The sequence below is a fragment of the Scophthalmus maximus genome, chromosome 1, assembly GCF_022379125.1.
Source record: "Scophthalmus maximus strain ysfricsl-2021 chromosome 1, ASM2237912v1, whole genome shotgun sequence".
In the NCBI taxonomy this organism is placed as follows: domain Eukaryota; kingdom Metazoa; phylum Chordata; class Actinopteri; order Pleuronectiformes; family Scophthalmidae; genus Scophthalmus; species Scophthalmus maximus.
The window spans coordinates 9023870-9046200 of NC_061515.1; the positions used below are offsets into that span (position 1 = coordinate 9023870).

General features: G+C 44.9%; 4 protein-coding genes across 7 annotated transcripts; all 4 read left to right on the forward strand.

Annotated features, from left to right (window-relative positions):
* The first annotated feature begins 83 nt into the window (after window positions 1-83).
* wdtc1 (WD and tetratricopeptide repeats 1) lies at window positions 84-8148 on the forward strand. Of its 4 annotated transcripts, none has more exons than XM_035630240.2 (16): window positions 84-271; window positions 807-950; window positions 1053-1136; window positions 1263-1309; window positions 1726-1837; window positions 2564-2751; window positions 2870-3052; window positions 3192-3286; window positions 3407-3522; window positions 3611-3686; window positions 4064-4160; window positions 4271-4441; window positions 4555-4790; window positions 5095-5263; window positions 5481-5673; window positions 6919-8148. In XM_035630240.2, the coding sequence occupies exons 2-16, from the start codon at window positions 903-905 to the stop codon at window positions 7114-7116; spliced, it is 2013 nt and encodes a 670-aa protein (XP_035486133.1). In that variant the 5' UTR covers window positions 84-271; window positions 807-902; the 3' UTR covers window positions 7117-8148. The 4 variants fall into 4 exon arrangements, with proteins under 4 accessions (XP_035486133.1, XP_035486143.1, XP_035486159.1 ...); XM_035630250.2 differs by having other exon boundaries at window positions 810-950; XM_035630266.2 differs by having other exon boundaries at window positions 103-123.
* A 1831-nt stretch (window positions 8149-9979) lies between these two features.
* LOC118308869 (transmembrane protein 222-like) lies at window positions 9980-13170 on the forward strand. Its single transcript, XM_035630300.2, has 6 exons — window positions 9980-10174; window positions 10419-10503; window positions 10943-10974; window positions 11081-11177; window positions 11269-11399; window positions 12351-13170. Exons 1-6 carry the CDS (start codon window positions 10056-10058, stop codon window positions 12436-12438), a joined length of 552 nt encoding a protein of 183 aa, XP_035486193.1. The 5' UTR covers window positions 9980-10055; the 3' UTR covers window positions 12439-13170.
* A 137-nt stretch (window positions 13171-13307) lies between these two features.
* LOC118308847 (trophoblast glycoprotein-like) lies at window positions 13308-16083 on the forward strand. Its single transcript, XM_035630279.2, has 2 exons — window positions 13308-13914; window positions 14090-16083. The coding sequence occupies exons 1-2, from the start codon at window positions 13655-13657 to the stop codon at window positions 15063-15065; spliced, it is 1236 nt and encodes a 411-aa protein (XP_035486172.1). The 5' UTR covers window positions 13308-13654; the 3' UTR covers window positions 15066-16083.
* An 872-nt stretch (window positions 16084-16955) lies between these two features.
* Window positions 16956-20766, forward strand: kdf1a (keratinocyte differentiation factor 1a). The gene is made up of 4 exons (XM_035630291.2): window positions 16956-17328; window positions 17734-18794; window positions 19171-19245; window positions 20072-20766. Exons 2-4 carry the CDS (start codon window positions 17753-17755, stop codon window positions 20155-20157), a joined length of 1203 nt encoding a protein of 400 aa, XP_035486184.2. The 5' UTR covers window positions 16956-17328; window positions 17734-17752; the 3' UTR covers window positions 20158-20766.
* Window positions 20767-22331: the final 1565 nt, after the last annotated feature.

Sequence of the window (22331 nt, forward strand, 5' to 3'; positions counted from 1 at the left end):
TAACGTGAGCTAAAGGAGAAGGCCTTTATTCTGAAAGGCACCGGAAGTGTTGGCAGTGTTTTCGAGAGGCGGATCAAAATTGCGTGATGTGCTGCTCAGTGGGAGGAGGAGGGTTGTGTTCATGTAAGGCAGCGTTATTAGCGAGAGCCCTGCTGTCAACAAACTCCCACAGAGTGCGATTAATCACGTTTACCAAATGGACATTTCTTGACAGACGCAGTTTTAGTTCGAGGGACGCGGCGAGGTTCCTCCACGCAGCCGCGATCCACAAGTAAAGTGTTGCAAAATGTTGACGTTGTCGCGATGTGGACGATGTGTTTAGCTAGCAACACGCAGATACGCTAACGGCAGCAGCTACCTGGCGAGCGACAGGTCTGTGGAAGGCCCGACGCACAGGTGGCGAACGAGTGCTGCAGGGTTACAGCACCTCAACGTGAGGATGAGTGTCAGTTTATGTGCGAGACAGTCCGCCGGTTCTTGTAGTGGCAGAGCTGCGTGGCTAACATTAGCTACCTCGCTACTGCACTCGCCTGGTTGGTGATCGTTGACCGTGGCAGGCTCAGTGTGCTGTCACAGTCTGTTGACCTGCTGTGTGAGATGTAAACTGCATGGCATGCGAATTGTTCAGCTGTCTTCTAAAGAACGCGAAGATGAGGGAATAATTCAAATCTCTCCAAACTTGTTTTCACCCTCCCTCTCCCATTAAACCCATGTAAAAAAAATCAAAAAAAATCGGGGTCTTATGATGAGAGTTCGTTCTGTATATTGTCCAACCAGCCTGAATGTTTTTTCTAACATCTGTGCAGCTGATTCTCAAGACATCCAGAGTAAATGTCAGCTGAGCTCTGACCCCTGGAACCCTCCAGCCCCCCGACCCCCAATTGGTGCTGTGCGGTGAAGCCATGACTGCTGTCAACATCACCAGAGACATCCTGCACAGGCAGATCAGGGTGAGTAGACACATCACGTACATGGAAATGATCTTGGTGGTTTCTAACCCAGATACCACCCGACGAATGAGATGTGGCAAAACTCTTGATTCATGTCTGCAGGACAAAAGAGCTGCAGGCTTCCAAAGGTCCTATCACGTGACTGACCCCTTCATCAAGAGACTTGGACTGGAGGCTGAGCTTCAGGTCGGTCACAGCACATGTTTGTTTGTTTGTGTGTTTGCGTGTGCACGTGTAGATGGAGAAAGAATTGCAACAACAACAACAAAAAACGGGAGACTGATGGGATACTACTGCACCTTGTCTCAACAGGGCCACACGGGCTGCGTGAACTGCTTGGAGTGGAATGAACGAGGAGAGTAAGTCTTCAAATCCTTCAAAAACGTTACCTTCTATTCCATTTATGACCTCTGACCTGGGGTCACAGGTTGGGTTACAGCACACACACATGACTATGACAAAAAATTATTATTTGTAAGGTATGTAATGGAAAGGGGCCCATCATGGCTGCACAGCTAATTACCAAATGAATACAGGGCCGCCATGTTTCACTATGTTGTACTGGGGTCTATATGCTAAGAAGAAGTGGCTCTTAAACATTTGCCTCACACTTGATACCTTCAGCACTCAACTTGAGGCACTGATTTATATCGCCAAAATAAAACAGCATCAGCTGTTCAGTGTTTCACAGTGCAAGATTTTAAACGGCATCGGCCGCGAAGGGCCTGTACAAATGTTGCCTGACTTGTCCTGTGGTTTACTTTTTTGCATCCAGTCTACTGGCCTCGGGCTCAGACGATCAGCATGCCATCATCTGGGATCCGTTCAGACACAAGAAGCTTACAACTATGCACACGGGTCATGCGGCAAATATATTCTCTGTGAAGGTAAGGAGGTACTACATGGATGGAAGATGGATGTATTGAAAACCGCAGGTGGAGGAGTGAATTGAAATCATTTACAGTGGCTGGATTAACTGACTTATGAAGTCGTAGTGTGATAAAGGCAGCGATGTGAAAGGTGTTATGTTTTGTATACGGACAGAGAGAGATCAGTGAATTACTCCCATTCATGTTTCATTGAAAGTGCATTTTATCCATTTAAATGCCTGAATCTAAATTTGACTCACCATTAACATTCAGATTCTGGACATTGCTGTGCCTCACCTCATGCTCTCTATTTTACAACTTCACTTCCTGTACATTGGGTGGCACTGTTGATCATTTACTGAGTGGCACGTTGTTTGGAGGAAAATGTTCTACTGTATAAAAGCTTCCCTGTGTGAAAAGTTAGTGTTTCACATTTCACATGTCACACAGACATTGCCATGATGGCCTTCCACTGGAGGTTCCTCACATGATGGGGAATTATGTCACAAACATGAAGGACAGTGTTATATTGAAACATGATTGGAGGTTTTATCTAAGACCATTAGTGAGACTTCAATTCATTGCATTGGAATGGGAATATTAATGGATTATAAATTCTTCCTGGGGTAAACATATTATTAATGCTGCCATCAGTGTTCATTGGAAATAACTGAACTATTTTATGCAGCTAATCACAAGACATTTCTCATAATTTCATTCTGCTGTGTTTGTTTGTCTGCACAGTTCCTCCCTCACTCCGGAGACAGAATTTTGATAACGGGCGCAGCCGACACAAAGGTCCACGTGCACGACCTGACGGTGAAGGAAACCATCCATATGTTTTCTGATCACACCAACAGAGTCAAACGCATCGCCACTGCACCCATGTGGCCCAACACCTTCTGGAGTGCTGCGGAGGACGGCATCATCAGGTCAGACACGATGGATTGAAATTGATTTAAATCACCTCACTTTTAGTTCAGTCAAAACACATCTCATGTCTAATTTTGACCACAGGTAATATGTTAATTTCTCCTTTTTTTGCTACAGACAATATGACTTGAGGGAGAGCAGCAAACGCTCTGAGGTGCTGATCGACCTGACGGAGTTCTGTGGTCAGCTGGTCGAGGCCAAGTGTCTGGCCGTCAACCCACAGGACAATAATTACCTGGCAGTGGGAGCCAATGGTCCTTTTGTACGCCTCTACGACATCAGGATGATTCACAACTACAGGTCAGTAAAAGTTATAATTATTATTATATATATTTTATAAGTTATTTCATTCTGTGTTAATGAAAATTCAATAATCACTGAGATGTGGTATGTTCTCCATTTCTAGGTTTTGACCCAAGTTGTTTTGTTCCTCACACAGGAAGTCTATGAGTCAGAGCACGTCGGCAGCTGTGCACACATTCTGTGACAGTAAGAAGCCCATCCCCGACGGAGCCGGGCAGTATTACGTTGCAGGTACTGTACAACATTTGGATTCTTATTCTAGGGTTAAGACATCAGTACATGCAGAGGCTGCACGAAAGTGAACAGGAAGGATGTGTTTGAATAACATCAGTTTCTGTTTGCATTCTCCAGGGCACCTGCCTGTCAAACTCCCCGACTACAATAACCGCCTTAGGGTCCTGGTGGCCACCTATGTCACATTCAGTCCCGATGGCACAGAGCTGCTTGTTAACATGGGCGGGGAACAGGTAACGCTTCTCAGAACAAACAAAGGGATGGGGAGAGGAGTTATCTATTTTCTGATCTGTAATGTTTGTTTTTTGTTTCTTCTTCTAGGTTTATTTGTTTGACTTGACATTTAAACAGAAGCCATACACCTTCCTGCTTCCCAAAAAGTGCCAGTCATCAGCAGGTGGGTCTGTGCAACCAGAAAAAAATTAAAAGCTGAAGGATGCCGAAGGCTTTTAGACAATGCACTAAAGTCCAGACATTTTCTCCAGGGGGGCTATATATGAGAAGGCAAATGTTGCTGTGGACATTGTCCAGAACTTATCATGCCAGCCCCCGGTCAAATAATATCTGGAGAATGTCAGAGTGAAAATACAGCAAGAAAATCTCGGCAAGCAAGAGGGCGCGTCGATGTCTGTCAACAAAAACACTGCTTTCCGTAGCGGAATCATCTTCACGCCTCCTGCTGCTCTACTCAGATGCCACAGAATATTCCAGAGTATGGTACAAAGTATGGTGTCTGAAAATGTAATGGTGGTTTCCAAATCTTTTGCTTCTCAGGAGATGTGCAGAATGGAAAGACGACCAACGGCGTCTCCAATGGAATGCACTTGCCAACTAGCCATATTCACTTTGCCGGAAGCAAGATGCGCTCTGGGTAGATTTTCTTTCACCCTGAGACTGATTGCTTCTACACACTGATGGATTGTCTCACAGTGTGAGAGTGCAAACGTTTGAGTCTTGTTTCTTCTGTTTTCCTTATTTTAGTTTTGCTGAGCTCCCTCCTCACTTGGAGAAGATAAAGCAGGAAGCCAATGATGCATTCGCGCAGCAGCAGTGGACACAGGCCATCCAGCTGTACAGTTTAGGCATTCATCAGGCCAACTGCAACCCCATGCTGTACGGGAACCGGGCTGCAGCCTACATGAAACGCAAGTGGTAGGCCTCATCGTGTCGTGACCCCTGAAGTGCCAGCGCAGACAGACAATTGCATTGTATTCTCCCTGAAGGCCATGAAAGCAAAGTGTTTTTTGTTTACCTCTGATTCATAGGGACGGAGACCATTACGATGCCCTCAAGGACTGTCTGAAGGCTCTGAATCTTAACCCCGGCCACCTGAAAGCACATTTCAGACTGGCACGGTGTCTGTTTGAGCTGAAGTACGTTACTGAGGCTCTGGAGTGTTTGGACGACTTCAAGGGAAAGTTTCCGGAGCAGGCACACAGTAGTGCCTGTGACGCCTTGGACAAAGATATCAAGGCTGCTCTCTTCTCCGAGACGGAATCAGGTACGGAAGGAGAAAAACACACTAGGCTGTAGCTGTCGTATGTGTAGCAAAAATGTGCACAGTTAGAGCTTGAAATAAACTTATAAAAAAGCACATACACTGCCACCACCCTTTTGTTTGAACTTGAGTGTAATCACAGAGTACACACTGTTGGAAGACTGAAATGGAGTTTGATATAAGCGGGGGGGGGGGGGGGGATCTTTGTTAGGTTTCGTGTGATAATTCAGTAGGTTTGTTGCAAACCCACATTTTGTTTACAGTGAATGATTCCGTTGTAATACGTTTCGATGTCTCTCTTCTCAAGCCGAAGATAAAAAGGCCAACAGCTCCATTCGTTTCCGCTGGTACAGTCGGAAAGAGTCGATCCCCGAGGACGAGTTGGTGCTGAGAGAGCGCAGCTTCGACTACAAGCACAGATACTGCGGCCACTGCAACACCACCACTGACATCAAAGAGGCCAACTTCTTCGGAAGGTTAGGGGCTCTCACCCTCAGCCTGCAGGGGGCCTGTAGGGGGCAGTCACAAGCTCTTAGAACCACAAAGATACACAGTGATAAAGAGCTCCCGTTCCTATATCTAGTCTGTGGGAACTATATCGATCAGGTTTTGTGATTCAGCAAGTCCAACATTAATAATAAAGCTCAAAATATCCACATTTAGGTCTGAATACTTTCCTCCTTTCCTCTACAGCAAAGGGCAGTACATCGTCAGTGGCTCAGACGACGGCTCCTTCTTCATCTGGGAAAAGGAGACGACCAATCTGGTGAGGATCCTGCAGGGGGACGAGTCCATAGTCAACTGCCTGCAGCCCCATCCCAGCTACTGCTTCCTGGCTACGAGCGGCATTGACCCTGTCGTTCGATTATGGAACCCCAGACCAGAGGTAAACAACTTAAAATCTGTGTATTAATTTGTGTATATATATATACACTACCGTTCAAAAGTTTGGGGTCACACAGACAATTTCATGTTTTCCATGAAATCTCAGTTTTATTCATCAAATGAGTTGCAAAATGAATAGAAAATATAGTCAGGACATTGATGAGGTCAGAAATAATGATTTTTATTTGAAATAATAATTTTGTCCTTCAAACTTTGCTTTCGTCATTGAATCCTCCTTTCGCAGCAATTACAGCCTTGCAGACCTTTGGCATTCTAGCTGTCAATTTGTTGAGGTAATCTGAAGAAATTTCACCCCACGCTTCCTGAAGCACCTCCCACAAGTTGGATTGTCTTGATGGGCACTTCTTACGTACCATACGGTCAAGATGCTCCCACAACTGCTCAATAGGGTTGAGATCTGGTGACTGCGCTGGCGCTTTTTTCCAATCTTCCTCTGTCCAATGTGTTCTTTTGCCCATCTTAATCTTTTCCTTTTATTGGCCAGTCTCAGATATGGCTTTTAATTTGCCACTCTGCCTAGAAGGCCAGTATTCCGGAGTCGCCTCTTCACTGTGGACGATGAGACTGGCATTTTGCGGGTACCATTTAATGAAGCTGCAAGTTGAGGACCTGTGAGGCGTCTACTACTCAAACGAGAGACTCTAATGTACTTGTCCTCTAGCTCAGTTGTGCACCGGGGCCTCCCACTTCTCTTTCTATTCTGGTTAGAGCCCTAGTACACACCGTTGTAGGAAATCTTCAGTTTCTTGGCAATTTATCGTATGGAATAGCCTTCATTTCTCAGAACAAGAATTGACTGTCGAGTTACAGAAGAAAGTTTTCTTTTTCTGGCCATTTTGAGAGTATAATCGAACCCACAAATACTGATGCTCCAGATACTCAACTAGCTCAAAGGAAGGCCAGTTTTATAGCTTCTCTCATCTAACATAATTGCACAAGGGTTTTCTAATCATTAATTAGCCTTCTAACTCGATTAGCTATGTAGGTATTCCATTAAAAATCAGCCGTTTCCAGCTAGAATAGTAATTTACTACATCAACAATGTCTAGACTGTATTTCTGATTAATTTAATGTTATCCAAAACAGTGCTTTTCTTTCAAAAATAAAGACATTTCTCAGTGACCCGAAACTTTTGAACGGTAGTGTATATATATATGTATGTAGTTTCATTTTACCCCGTTATTTCATTTCCCTTTCTCCTCCCCGCAATTTTGTCATTATACAGACGGAGAATGAGAACGGGCGCGTGGTCGAGGACATGGAGGGTGCTGCTCAGGCAAACCAGCGACGTATGAACGCCGATCCGCTGGAGGTTATGCTGCTCAACATGGGCTACCGCATCACGGGTCTGCGTGGCGTTGGCCCAGACGGCTCGGATGACGAAGACAGCTCAGAGGGACAAGTGCAGTGTCGGCCAAGCTAAGCAAACAGTCGGGCCATTCTGCAGAATGGATGTAGACAGCGAAGCGCTCTCCCAGCTCCCGTTTGAATTTTTTATTTCCCCTCTGTCTGACGATAACATTTGAGTGAATGTCATGCCACATTTCTGCACTATGCATCGCCCTCCGCTATCCTGAGACAGGATTGGCGGAGACCACTTTGGGGAGGGGAAGTCATTGACGATGGAGACGACGCCCATCTCGCCCCCTTTCACACCTCAGCCCCTCCCTCCACTCTGCGGTTGCAGGGGGGGACACTTTTGAGGAGAGCACCTTTTATGTCACTCACAGTTTCTCTCGCAGAAGGAGTTTGACACTTATCCCTCCTCAGGTTTATGTTGGAGAGACGCGCACACACGTAGGAGAAGCCTGCACTTGGGCGACCTATTTTTTTAGGTCAGTGTGACCACACAGTGGCAGTGTCCTCCATGGAGGATCGCATCACAGACCAGAAGACGGTGCTTTGTTGCATCTGCTGCCTCCTCTTCAAGAAGAGAAGTCACAGTGCCCGCTCATCTCAGAAAGGCTGCGCACACACATCACCGATTCTGAGTTAGACTGGGTCATATTTTCTGTTGCAGTTTTGATCATGGAAAAAAAAGCTTAGAATTCATTAGAATCTGCAAGTCGTGAAAGTTGCCCGCGTTGTTGCGATCAAGTGTATTTACAAGCTTTGTTTAGTTTATAACTGTCAGAGGGGAAAAAGGAATGGTTTCTTCTGCCAAAGGTTGTCTGTCATTTCAGCGGCCAAGGATTAATGTTTTTTTTCTCTGTTTCATTGAAACATCATTTTGTCATACTGTACTCCTTTTACTTAAGAGGTATTATTTGAACAAATATTTGTTTGAAAAAAAATCCCAACACCTTCTAATACAGCTTTTGTTTTAAAATGAAGTCTCATGCATTGTTGACTGATTGTAAATGTCATTTGGCGTGAAATGAAACTTCTGTCGGGTTCGATTGGGACACACGCTCATTTTGTGGTACAGTATACAGCATAAAAGAGTACACCCTCACTTCAACCTGTCAACTCCAATAATTTCTCATGACAAGTGATGTAATGTTTCTGCAATCTAACTTGTTAATCAGTTTACAATAATGTGTCAACACTAAACAGGAACATTGTTTCTTTCTTTTTTTAAATGCTAAAACGCCACGTTGAAAGTCCATCCTACTGTATTTGACAAAAACATTTCATGAAATGTTTTTCGGATGCACATTAAGGGCAGTTGTCTCTTGAATCTTCAAAAAGATGTAATTGTTTGACAATCACAAATTAAACATCAAATCGGAGAGAGACAATTTGTCTGGAGACCTGAACAAGGTTTATTTCATTGCACAGAAAAGGATCCAGGGCACAAGAGGATTAGCAAATAATATTGAAGGTGTGGGGGAATTTGTACTTCATCGCTCTCTACACAACTTGGTCTTCGGATACACAACGTAGCCCAACGATGCCCCTTCCCTCTCTCTTCCAAGGCGAGCTGCATCCTTATCGCAGAACAGGGTGAAAAAGCTGCCGTGGTCAAGTTTGCCACCACTCAACCTCAACTCAATGAGCCCATGTGGGGAATTTTGAAGAGACGAGACGTGCAGCGCTGGCGACTGAACACCCAGGAGCTCGAGGGAGGTCGTCCTCCAGGAGAGGAACGAAGACAAACGTTTACATTCAATACTGAGAAGGGTCGGCTCATCACCAAAAGTGAGCAAGGAAATACTACAATATTACATATTTGGTGGAGGGAAGAGAGTGTCCTCATCTTAACAACCCATCCATTTTTTAATGATAACATATTTGTCCGATGTTTTTATTAGGTACACACTCTTCCTATGAATTGTAATGGTGATCATTTACCCCAAAAAATAGATAAAAGGGGGTGTTTTCAATAATGCTCTGTACTGTAAGTAGGTGAAGTTAGGCTTCTCCGCTGCAGTCAGGCGTTCAGTCCTGCTTGCATGAGGCTTCACTGACCTTTTAAAAAAAAGACAGACGTAGTAGAACCCAACACATCCACTGCTCAAAGAACAAGATCTTTGGGTTGTTCCCTCTCTGATGGAGTGAAAGTTAAGAAATCGGCACCATGCACCACACGCAAGGCTTTGTATGTGTTTTACTTTTCATCATTAATTTAAGATATGTTGGGTGTTTTTTCTTTGATGAATCCTGTCATAACCTTTGTTGCAAGCAAAGTAAAATGATCAAATGATTGAACACCTTATCATCTCTTGTACTTTTGTTCCATGATGATGATGATGACGACTGAACTGTTTCCAACAACAGGCCCTGGCAGCACGGATTCAACTATGTTGGGAAGATGTACCGTGGGTGTGGGATGTGCTGTGAACCTTCTGGCTCCCTGCTCGTTCATCATTGTCTGCTGTTCTCTGCCTTTTGCTGACTATTAGGATACAAATGTGAGCACAGTAAATCATGAGCAGGAGTAGTGCGGGAGCATCCCGTGGCCCATATGCTGTGCACAGTAATGAGGTGACCCAGCTTTAGGAGGAGAGGAGGTTATAATACTGATGATGAAGCTGGTGAAACAAGACTTAGATTTAGGAGGCTCCCAAACCTGTAAAGAAAAAAAAAATAAGATTTTGCATTTGTTTGATACATGATACAAAATGTAACTCGTGTTTAATTTACATCCGTGCCTCAGTCATAACTGAATACACAACAACTGAGCCTAGAAAAAATGACCAACGTTTTTATTTTATCACTTTAACCGTGCGGAACAGTGTTAATTCCCATTTAAATCGAGGTTCTGAAACGCCGCAGTCGACTCACGAATGACCGGTGTTGCGTTCACTGACCCGCCAATGGCGACCGTCTTTACGCGCTTCCGGCTTCCCATCCAGCGCCGCCTGGCGCCGCCTGTGCGTCACTGACATCTCTCTCCCTCTTGTCACTCCGGGGGCAGTGATGGCGGAGGTGGATGAAACCGACGTGATGATGAACTACCAAGGCGATTTCTTAAAGGGCGACAGGAAACACGGCCGCTACCCGTACTGCGTTGTCTGGACGCCGATTCCTCTCTTGTCGTAAGGAGCTTATACTGTGACTGATGATGTCCAGGTCCCGAGAGCTTGGCGTCTAAATGTTGTTGTGGAGAAGCAGCGGTGTTAGCAGCAGCTAGTTAAATTTTATATTGTCCATTTCTTTTTTAATAAATCACCACTTATGTTGTGTATTCTTGCTGCACAATTGTGCATGAGTTGTTGCATGAGTGCACACGCAGCTCACGGTGACGCGTGTAATCCGTGTGTTGTTCTGTGCGTCCTGCAGGTGGGTGCTCCCCTTCATCGGTCACATGGGCATCTGCACCTCTTCCGGAGTCATCCGGGATTTCGCAGGATCATATTTTGTCTCGGTGAGTTCTTCTCATCATCATCGTCGCGTAATGCATCAGGTGCAACAAACAGCCTCGAAGTGGGGTCACGTGGGTTCAAAATGCAAACCTCCAACGTGAAATGTCATCGAGCTGATCATGACGGGAGAATGTATTTTAAATGCACCAATAATAAACCACTCGGACATAAGATAAGATGAGATGGACTTTACTTTTTCCATGGGGAAATTTGCCTTTGATGTCACATCACAGTGTCTGCGGTGTTAAAAACACAATCAAATACATTCATCCATCATCCATAAATTATTCATATAGTGCAATTTATAAACAGTGGCCAACAACGCACACACATGACAAAAGCAAACACAATTTCAGCCTAGGTGCTATGACGCAATAACGTCAAGCACAAGTTCACTTATGCTTAAATAAATGTTTTCAAATGTATGTTTTTTTTCCTCAGGAGGACAACATGGGCTTTGGTAGACCAACAAAGTAAGTTCATTGATAAAAAATGGTGCCTTAATAATATTTCAACAGAGATGTCACAGCAAATCCCACATTAAAAATTGACATCATTTGATTGGACTTCATATCGCAGGTATTGGAAGCTGGATGTGGACAAAGTGTGTGGCAGCGGAGCTGCAACGTGGGACAAAGCAGTGCATGATGCGTCTGAGGAATACAAGTGTAGACCGGTAAGAGAACATTTTAAGGTTTTCAATCGCATTTCAATATTAACATGCATAACAATGATATCTACTCTTTTTTTCCCCTGTTTCTCTGAAGCACAATCTCTGCTTCGACAACTGCCATTCCCACGTTGCCATGGCCCTCAACCTCATGTGCTACGACAACAGCACGTCTTGGAACATGGTGAACCTGTGTACGCGGTCTCTCATTCACGGGAAACACGTGAGGTGAGTTATTACAGCCTCATTCTGCCATTTGTTCTAACATGGTGAGAACAATTTAAAGCCAAAGTCCGGCCCACTGCTTGCAGACACTGAAGTCTTGACTTTCCGTGCCCTAACCCCAAGTGAAATTTCCTGTGAATGAATTTTTACGGAACAGTTTTACGGAACTTTTCCTGCCAGCCCCCTTGTAAAATTTTCCTTTTAAAATGTCCAAATGAGCCCATGTGAGAATACAGCAGGAAAATGTCCAGAAGATTCTCAGTGAGCAATTATTTAAAACCACAATAAAACTTTGATTAATCGACTACCATTTACAGCTACAGTGGTACATTATATTCATTTGACCGATCAGACTTCCATGGGTGTTTATGTATATATTTATACATATATTTACAGAGAAGACAGAAAAATGATACACACTTGAAGCAACTTTATCACAAAAACTCTGTTAATTGCTCTGCTGCTGGATGCCAGAGAGCATTAAGAGACATATGGCTCGGAGAGCCCCTCCTCATTATTCTCCACTGACCCACATAGAGAACGCTGGCGTCAGAGTTTGTGCTGCCTCCGCACATGCACTCCCACGGCACAGGAGTCTTTTTAACAGAAAGGGGAGTCGTGTAATTCATCACTGACAGCAGCGCTCGCCTCTGTGTCGCCGCTGGAGGTCACCTCTCTCTGCTGGGACTCCCTGCGCCGGCTGGGTGGAAAGGACAGTAGGACGCAGGCAAGGCCGGGGTGCAGCCACGGGGAGGGAGGGAGAGAGGGGAGCTGTGGGCCTCTGGGAGCAAAGAGACTGGACCATGTGACACTTCCACACACCTCACACAACCTTGTCTGTCCAAAATATACAGGCGTTTGGACGTTTGACCCTCATTGCTTCCCACCCACACTTACAGTATTCTGTATGTTGAGGATTACTCTAACATGCGTCACCCCCTTTCTATCCTTCAGCTGGGCAGCGTTCCTCAAGACCTGGCTCCCTTTCTTCATGCTGTGCGGAGTCCTCGCCACCTTCGTCCTCACGTTCAACCTCCAGTGACAGAGCGGAGCAGTCCAACGGGATGATTCATGGACTCTGGTTATACTTCATACATTGTCACTGACATGAATGATGTGCTGGACATTAAAATACCAAAATAAAGGACTTCATTGTCTATAGTGGTCTGTAGAGATCTAGTCTCAAGGAGGGTAATTAAGGGCAAACCCTGGTTTAAAGATTCAAGAAAAATACTTTCTTTTTTTGTTATTTATGTTTTTATGGATTACATCTCTTCAAAAGTTACCATTGCTATTTTTCACATGGTGGTATATTTTTTTGCTTAGTTTATCAGGAGGATCATGAAGGAAGATCCCAACCTCGGTAAAGTAATGGTGGTGAGCTCCAGCTACGTTTTTTTTTTTTCAACGGATGGCGATGATGAATGTGTTTCCAGCCTGGCTAATGTACATTTCAGTGATGCATGGCCATGAAATCTGAACGCTGAAATATAGTTCATCAATTATTTGTCTAAGAGATATGAGCCGCTCCCAAAGATAGAATGATGCAGGGCCCACATGTGAAAAATAGAGATATCGAACTGTCAAAAAAATGTCCTCCTCCCTTTAATCCAGTGTTTTGTATTTTTTTTTCTTCAATGTGAGTGTATATTGTTGTTTTTATCTTACACAGAACTTGGAATGTTTTCAATTAAACCACCTTGTGCTGGAATGTTATTATTACTCCTTTGATTTAAACAAACTTATGAGCAAAAATAAATTACATTATCATGCATCGTTTCTGTTTATGATTAGTTTTTAATGCTGTGTACCTGAAAGAGTGTTATTTATTATTGTATGTCAGTTTAATATTTCTGTTTTTGTAACTTTGCTCTCGATGTGTTAGAGCCCTTTTCTTTTTCTTTTTTCACTTCTCCCCTGTCAGACGTGTAGGTCACAGGCTGTGGACGCCCCAGTCGTCCTCTGTACCTTTAAGGGAACCACGTTAGCTTTTTTTCCCCCAGCAGATTCTGCGTGATGTGACCTACCATCAATTTTATGGGAACTCTTACTCCCGGAGCGGAGCAGACGAGGACGTACTGATGCCGGAGCGAGCAGCGTTTGCCGCCTCTGCAGTATTAGATTAGTTTGTGAGAGCGAGAGCTTTTTGAATTTTTCTCTTACTTCACATGCAATTCAAATTTGCTCTGCTGTATATCCCAGTCTTGTGTTAACATTTTTTTTACATCTTTCCTTTTAACTGGCTATTTAATTTCGAGATGTGTATTTTTGCAGTCCGTGCGTTTCTGGGAATTCTGCTTTGTGCACCCTGCCTGTGCTCGGAGTGTCCTTTTGGCTGTGAGTGTTTTGCTGTCACTGGCACAGCAAAATGTGTTTCTACGGATTTGCTCACGGTGCCACAAAGTATACCAGGATATGCAAGGACTGTCATCATCACAGGGAACAATATACAACAGATTGCGCCTGAATCATTTACAGAGATGGAAAATGTCACCAACATCATTTTAAGCAATAATAGGTGAGAATGTCAGTGCTTTTGTTTCTTCTCCATTCATGTATGTTGAGCCATATTTGGATAGTGTGACCAACTTTGCTGATGTGAAAGAGACAAGACAGAGAGATGCACAACTTGTATCCAAGCTCGAGAATTACATTGGATGTTACAGATGTTACAGTGTCTGTCGTCTCCACAGGATTACAGAGATGGAGTCCCACACTTTCTCTGCCCTCATCAACCTGCGCTTCCTGGACCTCAGTGGGAACCAACTGGCGCTCATCCACCCTGAGGCTCTCAGCATACCTGGCAGTCCCCTGCAGGAGCTCAACCTGAGCCGCTCGCTGCACAACTCCACCGCCCTGACGGACCTCGCCACGGCTCTGCGCTGGGGTGGCCTCCGGGGGCTCCTCCGCCTTGACCTCTCCGGAAACCACCTCGTCCTTCTTCCCGCGGGCATGTTCTCCCACCTTCCCAGTCTGCAGCAGCTCTTCCTCACAAACAACTCTCTGGTAGCTGTCTACAGTGGGACCTTCTCTGGCCTGAACCATCTGGAGGTGCTGGACCTGACACAGAATGCCCTCAGGACCTTTGGAGATGATTCTCTACAGGAGCTGGAGAAGCTTGGCAATATCCGCATCCTTCTTGGTTACAACCCCTACACTTGCTCTTGTAAAATCCATCATTTTGTCACTTGGCTGAATGAATCAAGAGCGGTGCTCGATGTGGATGCTGTGAGATGCGCCTCACCAAGAGCGTTAATCGACGCCCGGCTGCGGGGGCTCAGTGTCCAGGCTATTGGCTGTGTAGTCCCAGTCCAAGCAGAGGCGCCCGACCTCACCCTCCAGACGTCCTACGTCTTCCTCGGGCTGGTGCTGGGTTTCGTGGGGATGGTCTTTCTCTTCGTGCTCTACCTGAACCGCAAAGGCATGAAGAAGTGGATCTATGAAATGAGAGATGCATGTAGAGACGTTCTGGAGGGATATCACTACCGCTTTGAGCTTGACTCAGACCCCCGGCTGGGCCACATCGCAGCCGACGACAGTAGCGGCAGGGCAGGAGGGCACTTAAGATTAGCTCTGTCACAGCAGCTGCCGAACGACACCTGCATCGTCCCGGTTCCCACAGACACACAGGTCAAACGGGTGAAAACCTCCCCCTCTGTGAATTTATGATCTCCTAATGATACTAAAATGATTTGTCATAATATAAGCTAGATGTAGATATGAATAGTTTAGGACAGTACGTTTATGAATTAATTGTATTCTTTTGATCTGTCTGTGCACATGTTGCATTTATAAACCTCACCCTAAAAGTGCCTTTGTGTTTTTGAGGCACTAAAACATTGCTTGTGTAAAAGTGACATAAATTTTATATAATAAAAATTTAATATAAAACATAGACTAGATTGAAAGCACACTAGGAGACATCTCATTGAAGATTGTCTGTGTTTTTGGGGTATTATTTCTTTATATATCTTGACATACTGCCGGAGGTTTCCGTTGGATAAAGGACATAGATTGTTGCTCAGTAGCATGGAACGTGTTTATTGACCTCAGAAACTGTAATCCATAAATACCCAGTCAATTTAAGAATAAGTCATTATTACATTTTCTATCATTTAATCTAGAAATATCATTCCCTATATTTAATTAGCTATGCGTCTTTAGTTTTTATAGTATTTAGTCGAAGAAAAAAGTTAAAGTCAGTGTGTATTTGATATGAAACCTGTATTTACAATCATCATGAATAAAATAACATTGATTATTAAATGTTGTTGTTTGCCAGTTTTCTTATTGTGGCTGCAGCGAAACGACACGACACCACCACACTACACAGACTCACATTATTTTCCCAGGCGAGGTGGCCCTGCTATTTCAAACCAGCGAGTGTGTGATTAAGTGTTTCCATATAGAGGGAAAAATAGGGCAGAATGAAAGATACGTGGAAATACACCTGCTGGCTGTGCAGCTGTGCATCTCTGTGCATGCCTGTCACGTGTGTGTGTGTGTGTGTGTGTGTGTGTGTGTGTGTGTTTACAGCATTGCGGATATTTGGAATGCCACTAACAAAATAAAGTTCAGTCTTTATGTTGCATTATATTATAATGTATAATATTATTATATTACATTTTACTATCTGGGTATGCAAAGCTCAAACTTTTTTTCCCCACTTTATTGATCAAATTTTGAGCCAATTAATCATTTGCTCTTCTTCAATTGCATTTTTTTTATTGCATAACTGTTCGTTTCTTGTCCCTTTTTTCCCTTTCACTTGTGTTACCTCTAGAGCTGCAACAGTTAATTGATTAATCGATGAGTTATCGACTTCTAAATTAATCGCCAACTATTTTGATAATCGATTAATCGGTTAGAATAGTTTTTTATGGGGGGGAAGTAAAAGTTCTCTGATTTCAGCTGCTTCAATGTGAATATTTTCTGATTTCTTTGTTCCTCTGTGACAGTGAAGTGAATATGTTTTGTGTGTGGACAAAACAAAACATAGGGATGCAACTAACGATTATTTTCATTATCGATTAATCTGTTGATTATTTTCTCGATTAATCGCTTAGTTATTTGGTCCATACAATGGTGAAAAATTTTGTTTCCCAAAAACTCAAGACGATGTTTTGTTTTGTCCACACACCAAAAGATATTCAGTTCATTGTCACAACGGAGAAAAAAGAAACCAGAAAATATTTCAGAAGCGGAAATCAATTCTTTTCCACGAGAAAGTACTTGAACCGATTAATCGTTTATCGAAAATATTTGGCGATTATTTGAGTAGTCGATTACTAATGGATTAACTGTTGCAGCTCCACAAAACATCATCTTGTGGTTTGGGAGAAACGATTTTTCGGACATTTTATGCACCAAACAACTAGTCGATTAATCGAGAAAACAGTCAACAGATTAATCGACAGCGAAAACGCAACCGTTAGCTGCAGCCCTAGTTCCCCCCCCCCCTCACCTCTCTCCCTCCTCTGCGATTATGTCCGCCTCGCGTGACGTCACGCCCCACCTGTGGGTGGAGGAGCTGTGATTCGCTGTAGCCGCAGGTAACAGCCGAGCACCGGGAGCCGCTCGACAGCGCAAAGGGACTGGGACTACTTTCTTCTTCTGCTTCTTCTTCTTCTTCTTCTTCTTCGTCGTCCTCTGACCTAAAGGAGGAGGACGTCGCTCGGCCTCGGCTCGGCTCCGTGGAGTCCGTCTGTCCGTCCGTCTGTCTGTCTGTCTGTCTGTCTGCGTGGAAGCGGAGTCACCTGGAAACCCGTGGGCGGGGGAGAGGGGAGACCGAGGGCTTGTTGTTTGGGTTTTTTTCTTCCCTCCGCGTTTGAAACGCTGGCAGGAGAGAAGTTGCCTCCTCGAGACTTCCGCGGTTTGCTCGCCGAGCAAGTGGCCCGGGACAAAGGGACGAAGCCCGGTCTCCTCTTATGCGGTGAGTGTGTGTGTGTGTGTGTGTGTGTGTGTGTGTGTGGGTTGAAGGAAAGCAGGCGGTTACACGTTGGACGAGGTTTGTTTCTCGGTCAACAGTTTACCTGCACGTTCCCCGGAGGCCAAACAAGCTTTTAAGGGCGCGACGGAATGGGCCGACTGATTATCAGGCCAGCAATCAATCCAGCTGGTCTGGTTTATTTACATTCTGCCACTTTCACGGGAAGTGGCTTTATTTACTTGAAGTGGAGAGTGTTTACTACAGGAAAAAAAATAAGAAAAAAAATGCTGTGGTGCGTTTACTGCTTGCAAGTCTGTGTGGCAACCAAACGGGGGGGGGGGGGGGGGGGGGGGGGGGGGGGGGGTATACCTGGCTGTTATTTCTAAAAACATGTCTCTCCCACACCAGGTCCCGGGCGCTCTGAGCCATGCCTGGCCACAGCACAGGGGCTCCCCAGGCGTCCCGCCACCACAAGCACCACAGCTCCGGCTCCGGCTCCAGGGTGGAAAAGCACAGGCACGCTCGGACGATCTCCAGGGAGAGCCAAGACTCCTGCAAGGATCCTCACGGGGAGCATCTGCACGAGCACAACACTGACCACTCCCGGTACTCAGAGAACAAGTACAGTCGCAGCAGAGGCCACCCACGGAACGGCACGGCACGGGGCTCGGAGACTATCGGATTTATCCCCGGGTCCGCAGACAACACGCCCAGCACCAGACATGCCTGTGGCTCCTGTGCCTCGGTGGGCTGGGGCAGCTGCAAGGCTCTTATCTGCTGCGTATTGACCTGTGGATTTTATGGCAGCCGAGAGCCCTGTCTGCCTGTTAACGAGAGCTCCACAGACCATCCCCCTAAAGCGGGCGGCGAGCCTCACCCTCCGAATGGCATGGCCGTGTGCAACCCCACCTGTGGCATTCCCCTGGAGTCCAGCAAGGCCACCAAGGCCTCCAAGTTGCCCACGAGTGACAGCTTCCGCTACCCGGATGTGCGCATCGCGGGTCAGACAGTAAGGTACCCGGTCGCCGCCCCAAAACGGACCCGTGCGCCCGGTAAAGGGGAAAGCCACAGGCCGGTCAGCAACACCAGCCTGCTCTCCCGCGAGGACTACGACTTGGACGACTTGAGCGACACGGGCACGGACATCGACTCCCTCATCACCAAGAAGCTGCTGGAGCTGTACGCCCTGCACCAGATCGACCAGCTGGCCAAGTGCACGTCCGACTCCTCGTTCTCCCGCAAGACCAACGAGATCAGCGAGCTCATCTACAGCATCGCTCAGGACTACAACCTGGAGGAGCAGGAGGCCGAGTGCAAGCTGGTGCACGGTGTCATTCGCATCAGCACGCGGAAGGGCAAGAGGAACAAGAGCCACCAGTCCACAGGACAGCGTGCCAACGGCAGGAGTGACGGGACTCTACCCGACAGCGGCAACGAGACCATGACCAACACCTTCATGAGCAGTGACTGTGAGAACATCATGCAAACATCTGTTAAACCAATTACCACTAATGATTACTGCTGTATAAGTCTTTATGAGATTATACCACATGAAAACTGAGATGTTTCATACTAAATATACCAATGGTCTAACCTGTCTTCTCTGAGTGACTCACAGCATCTGTTGTAATGCCGCTGAAGCTCTTTTGTTTGTCTTTTACAGGCTGTGACCTAATAACAATAATCTTAAGCAAGTTGATACACGTACACAGTGTTTTCTCAAACATATTGCACAATAGATGGGATGACCGGATTAATAGGCAAATTAGGGTGGGAGTTCCTCTTCTGCTTGTGTTAATTTTTGTCTTTCTTTTCTTTCTTTTCTCCTCCCTCCCCCTGCTACAGATCCGGAGGTGAAAGTGTCGGAGCAGACGCCGTCGGACGAGCTGGCGAGGAAGATGAGACATTACAGCGGGAAAAGTGAGCACGAAGTGGGAATTTTCCACATCGGAGGCACAGACTCTTTTGTACCTTTCCGTTGTGACGAAAAGCAAAAAAAACACGAGCGAAGGGATTAAGAGTTGAATTAAGATCCAGAATTATTCCGCACCAGAGTTGATTATTGGTTAGAAACATTTCACATCTTAATCTGAATTGTATTCCCTGTGCCGATGGAGCTACAATCCTTATTTGTCGTGGCCACTGAGGTTAAATTACCTGTGCAGTCCATTGTACTTGCTGCAGGCATTTTCTCACCTCCTCTCCACTTTCCATCAGCATTCCGCTCTTTAAGCATTCCTGCCCTTTTCTCTGCATATGACAATCCCTCGCTCATTAGCCACCTCCTCCCCTCACCTGCCACCTTACACCCACCTATAAATCTCCCTCATTCATTCTGCCCCTCCAGCTCAAGGGGCCATGCTACACCACCTGCTTAAGCAGCAGATCAAGTCACATTAAATATATGCCACATAATGTCCCCTGGATTATTATGTAATTTCAGCGAGATGACTTGGGTTACAGGTGGATCACTAAACAGCAGCATTTTTTTTGTGTGTGCTGTTGTTCAGCAAAGAGGCCGCTGTAAGGACGGGGTGTCCAATTACATGTGTTTTGAATGAGGTTTACACCACATTGTGTTTCTACAACTTTCACATCGCGGCCTGGGAACCTGTCAACGTCCTGGATTAAACTCAACATTTCAAATCTCATGAAATCTAATGTGCTGTTATGGCTATTTCTCCCACTGCGTTGTTTCTTTTTTTGTTTTCAACGCTCTCAAATTTTGCCTCTCTCTCTCTTGTAGCATACTCCTCCAGCACGACTACCACCTACTCGCCCTACCACCACGACACTGAAACAGACTCTTCGGGCGCTCCTCTGCTCCTCTGAAGGGGCAACACCGGAGCTAAAGTAGCTACGTCGACGAGGGATGTAAGCAACAACGGTTGGACAATTTTATCCGTCTTCTGTCATTTACTGCTGTTACAGAGCGGAGCACCTTTTTTGGGCAGTCGTTCTTCTTTTAGTGGTCTAATGTTTCCCGTGGGAGTGTCACTTAAATTCAAGGACATTTTTTTAATCTTTCCAGCAAATGTGCGACAGAGGAAACTTTTTTTTTTTTTTAAATGACAAAAGGAAAGACAAAGCAAGTATTTTTTGTATTAGTATGCAGTGTTTCAAGGTGGTGTCAGAAAAAGAAACGTGGCTATACTCCGTGGAGTCTTTGCAGTCAACATAACCGTCCTCATTGTTACCTGTGATTGTTTATGCAAGCCATTGTGTGTGTACTGTACGTCTGACTCCTGCCATATAGACTCCCGGCCTAGAGGCTTGTTGCGATTTGAAAACTTTATTTGTCAAGCCATATTTTTGATGTACATATTTTTTAAGTCAAATGTGACATTCTGGGTTGTTTGGCCATCTGTAGCACGTGGCTACCGTTTTTTTTTTACTCTCAGATAAGTTCTGTTTTTAACAAAATAAAAATCCCTGCTTGTATGTGCCTTTTCATGTGTGTTTGTTACGGATTACAACCATCAGCCACAACATTAAAACCAAGAACCGAGAAAGTTTCAAAGCCATGAAATCATGTAAAATGATTTAATCATTAATCTTTCAAAGACAGGCCGCATAAAAAACACAACATTAAAATCCACATGGCTGTTCCATGTATATAGGTACTGTAATGATGTTTTAGATTGTCTCTTTCTTATTTTAGCATTCATAAATGATGACATACTGCTCCATGCTTGCAGATCTCTCTGTAAACTTTTATTGCTTTGTCTCTCTAAAATAACATTTGCCTAATTTGAGCGAATGCAGGTCGAGCTACTGTATTTACCCCTGTATCAACGGGTCTGACTGACAGACTGCCGCTGGTTCCTTCGTCTACTTTTCCTCTTTATCTCTTGGATTATTGTTGTCGACCTCATCTCCCCAAGGTCAGTGTGTTGTAGCACGCAGCCTTTTTCCGCCCTCAGCAAAAGAAGGAACTTGTTTGGCTGGTTCTGACAAAAAGGAAATCAAATCCTGGGGTTTGTCTTTGTTGTTTACTGCAGAGGGAAGAAGCAGTGCAGAAAAGCAGCCTGATTTCAGGAACCGGTCCTACTTTGGATCAAATTAATTGAACAGTTTTTTTTTTTACCAGTAATGTATACTTCAAGATGAACCTCGCTCATAAAGTAGTATGTGATTTGTATTGAAAATAGGTAAAAAGATTTTCCACTTACCTGTAGGAAAATGACTAGTCTACAAAGCAGAAAAAAACTGAAAAGATTCTCCTGTGCCAAATGTTGGGATTGAGGATTTTTTCTTTCTTTCGTTGAGCAGCAGTTGCCCTGTATAACCCCGTTTCCTCTGGCTCTCTGCCGCCAGCAGCACATTCCTGTTTTACCTGTATGAGTTGTCATGTAAAGACTCACTGTTTCACAACTAACATACCAGAAGCTAGGATGAATCAAGAGGAGTTGTTCTGTACCAAAATGCGCCTGAGGCTTGTCAGCAGGCCAAGGTTTATTTTTTTTAAGACGCCTGGTTAAGAAGTCAGATATTTATTCCACTTTGATTGATTGTTTTGTGTCGGGGTTTTATTCTGTTAAGGTGTGTGTGTGTTGAGTCCATGTCTCAGTCTTCTGTCCTGTAGTTTGCCTGAGTAAACACATGGTTTCTACTAACTTCCATGAGGGGGAGACAAAATACAGGGCTTGAAAGCTAATGTTACAACCGTGTGTGTGTGTGTGTGTGTGTGTGTGTGTGTGTGTGTGTGTGTGTGTGTGTGTGTGTGTGTGTGTGTGTGTGTGTGTGTGTGTGTGTGTGTGTGTGTGTGTGTGTGTGTGTGTGTGTGTGTGTGTGTGTGTGTGTGTGTGTGTGTGTGTGTGTGTGTGTGTGTGTGTGTTCCCAATCATATTCATCTTGAAAAGAAAAAATTGTAATAAATGGCCATGGTGATTTTTGGCTGCACAACGTGTCAGTAGTGGCAAATGAATGTGTTATTATCAGATGTGTGTCAGGTTTGATTCTCTGTGAGTCTTTTTGAAAGGCTTTTGAGAGACAGGTCTTTGGCG

Bases quoted from the DNA above. Each gene is read 5' to 3' on its own strand.
- kdf1a (XM_035630291.2), top strand. From the start codon at position 17,753: ATGCCTGGCCACAGCACAGGGGCTCCCCAGGCGTCCCGCCACCACAAG. The intron at 18,795-19,170 runs GTGAGAACATCA...CCCCTGCTACAG, and splicing joins CACCTTCATGAGCAGTGACT to ATCCGGAGGTGAAAGTGTCG. The intron at 19,246-20,071 runs GTGAGCACGAAG...TCTCTCTTGTAG, and splicing joins GAGACATTACAGCGGGAAAA to CATACTCCTCCAGCACGACT.
- wdtc1 (XM_035630240.2), top strand. From the start codon at position 903: ATGACTGCTGTCAACATCACCAGAGACATCCTGCACAGGCAGATCAGG. The intron at 4,442-4,554 runs GTAGGCCTCATC...TCTGATTCATAG, and splicing joins GCCTACATGAAACGCAAGTG to GGACGGAGACCATTACGATG. The intron at 5,674-6,918 runs GTAAACAACTTA...GTCATTATACAG, and splicing joins TATGGAACCCCAGACCAGAG to ACGGAGAATGAGAACGGGCG.
- LOC118308847 (XM_035630279.2), top strand. From the start codon at position 13,655: ATGTGTATTTTTGCAGTCCGTGCGTTTCTGGGAATTCTGCTTTGTGCA. The intron at 13,915-14,089 runs GTGAGAATGTCA...TCGTCTCCACAG, and splicing joins ATCATTTTAAGCAATAATAG to GATTACAGAGATGGAGTCCC.
- LOC118308869 (XM_035630300.2), top strand. From the start codon at position 10,056: ATGGCGGAGGTGGATGAAACCGACGTGATGATGAACTACCAAGGCGAT. The intron at 10,175-10,418 runs GTAAGGAGCTTA...TGCGTCCTGCAG, and splicing joins ACGCCGATTCCTCTCTTGTC to GTGGGTGCTCCCCTTCATCG. The intron at 11,400-12,350 runs GTGAGTTATTAC...TCTATCCTTCAG, and splicing joins ATTCACGGGAAACACGTGAG to CTGGGCAGCGTTCCTCAAGA.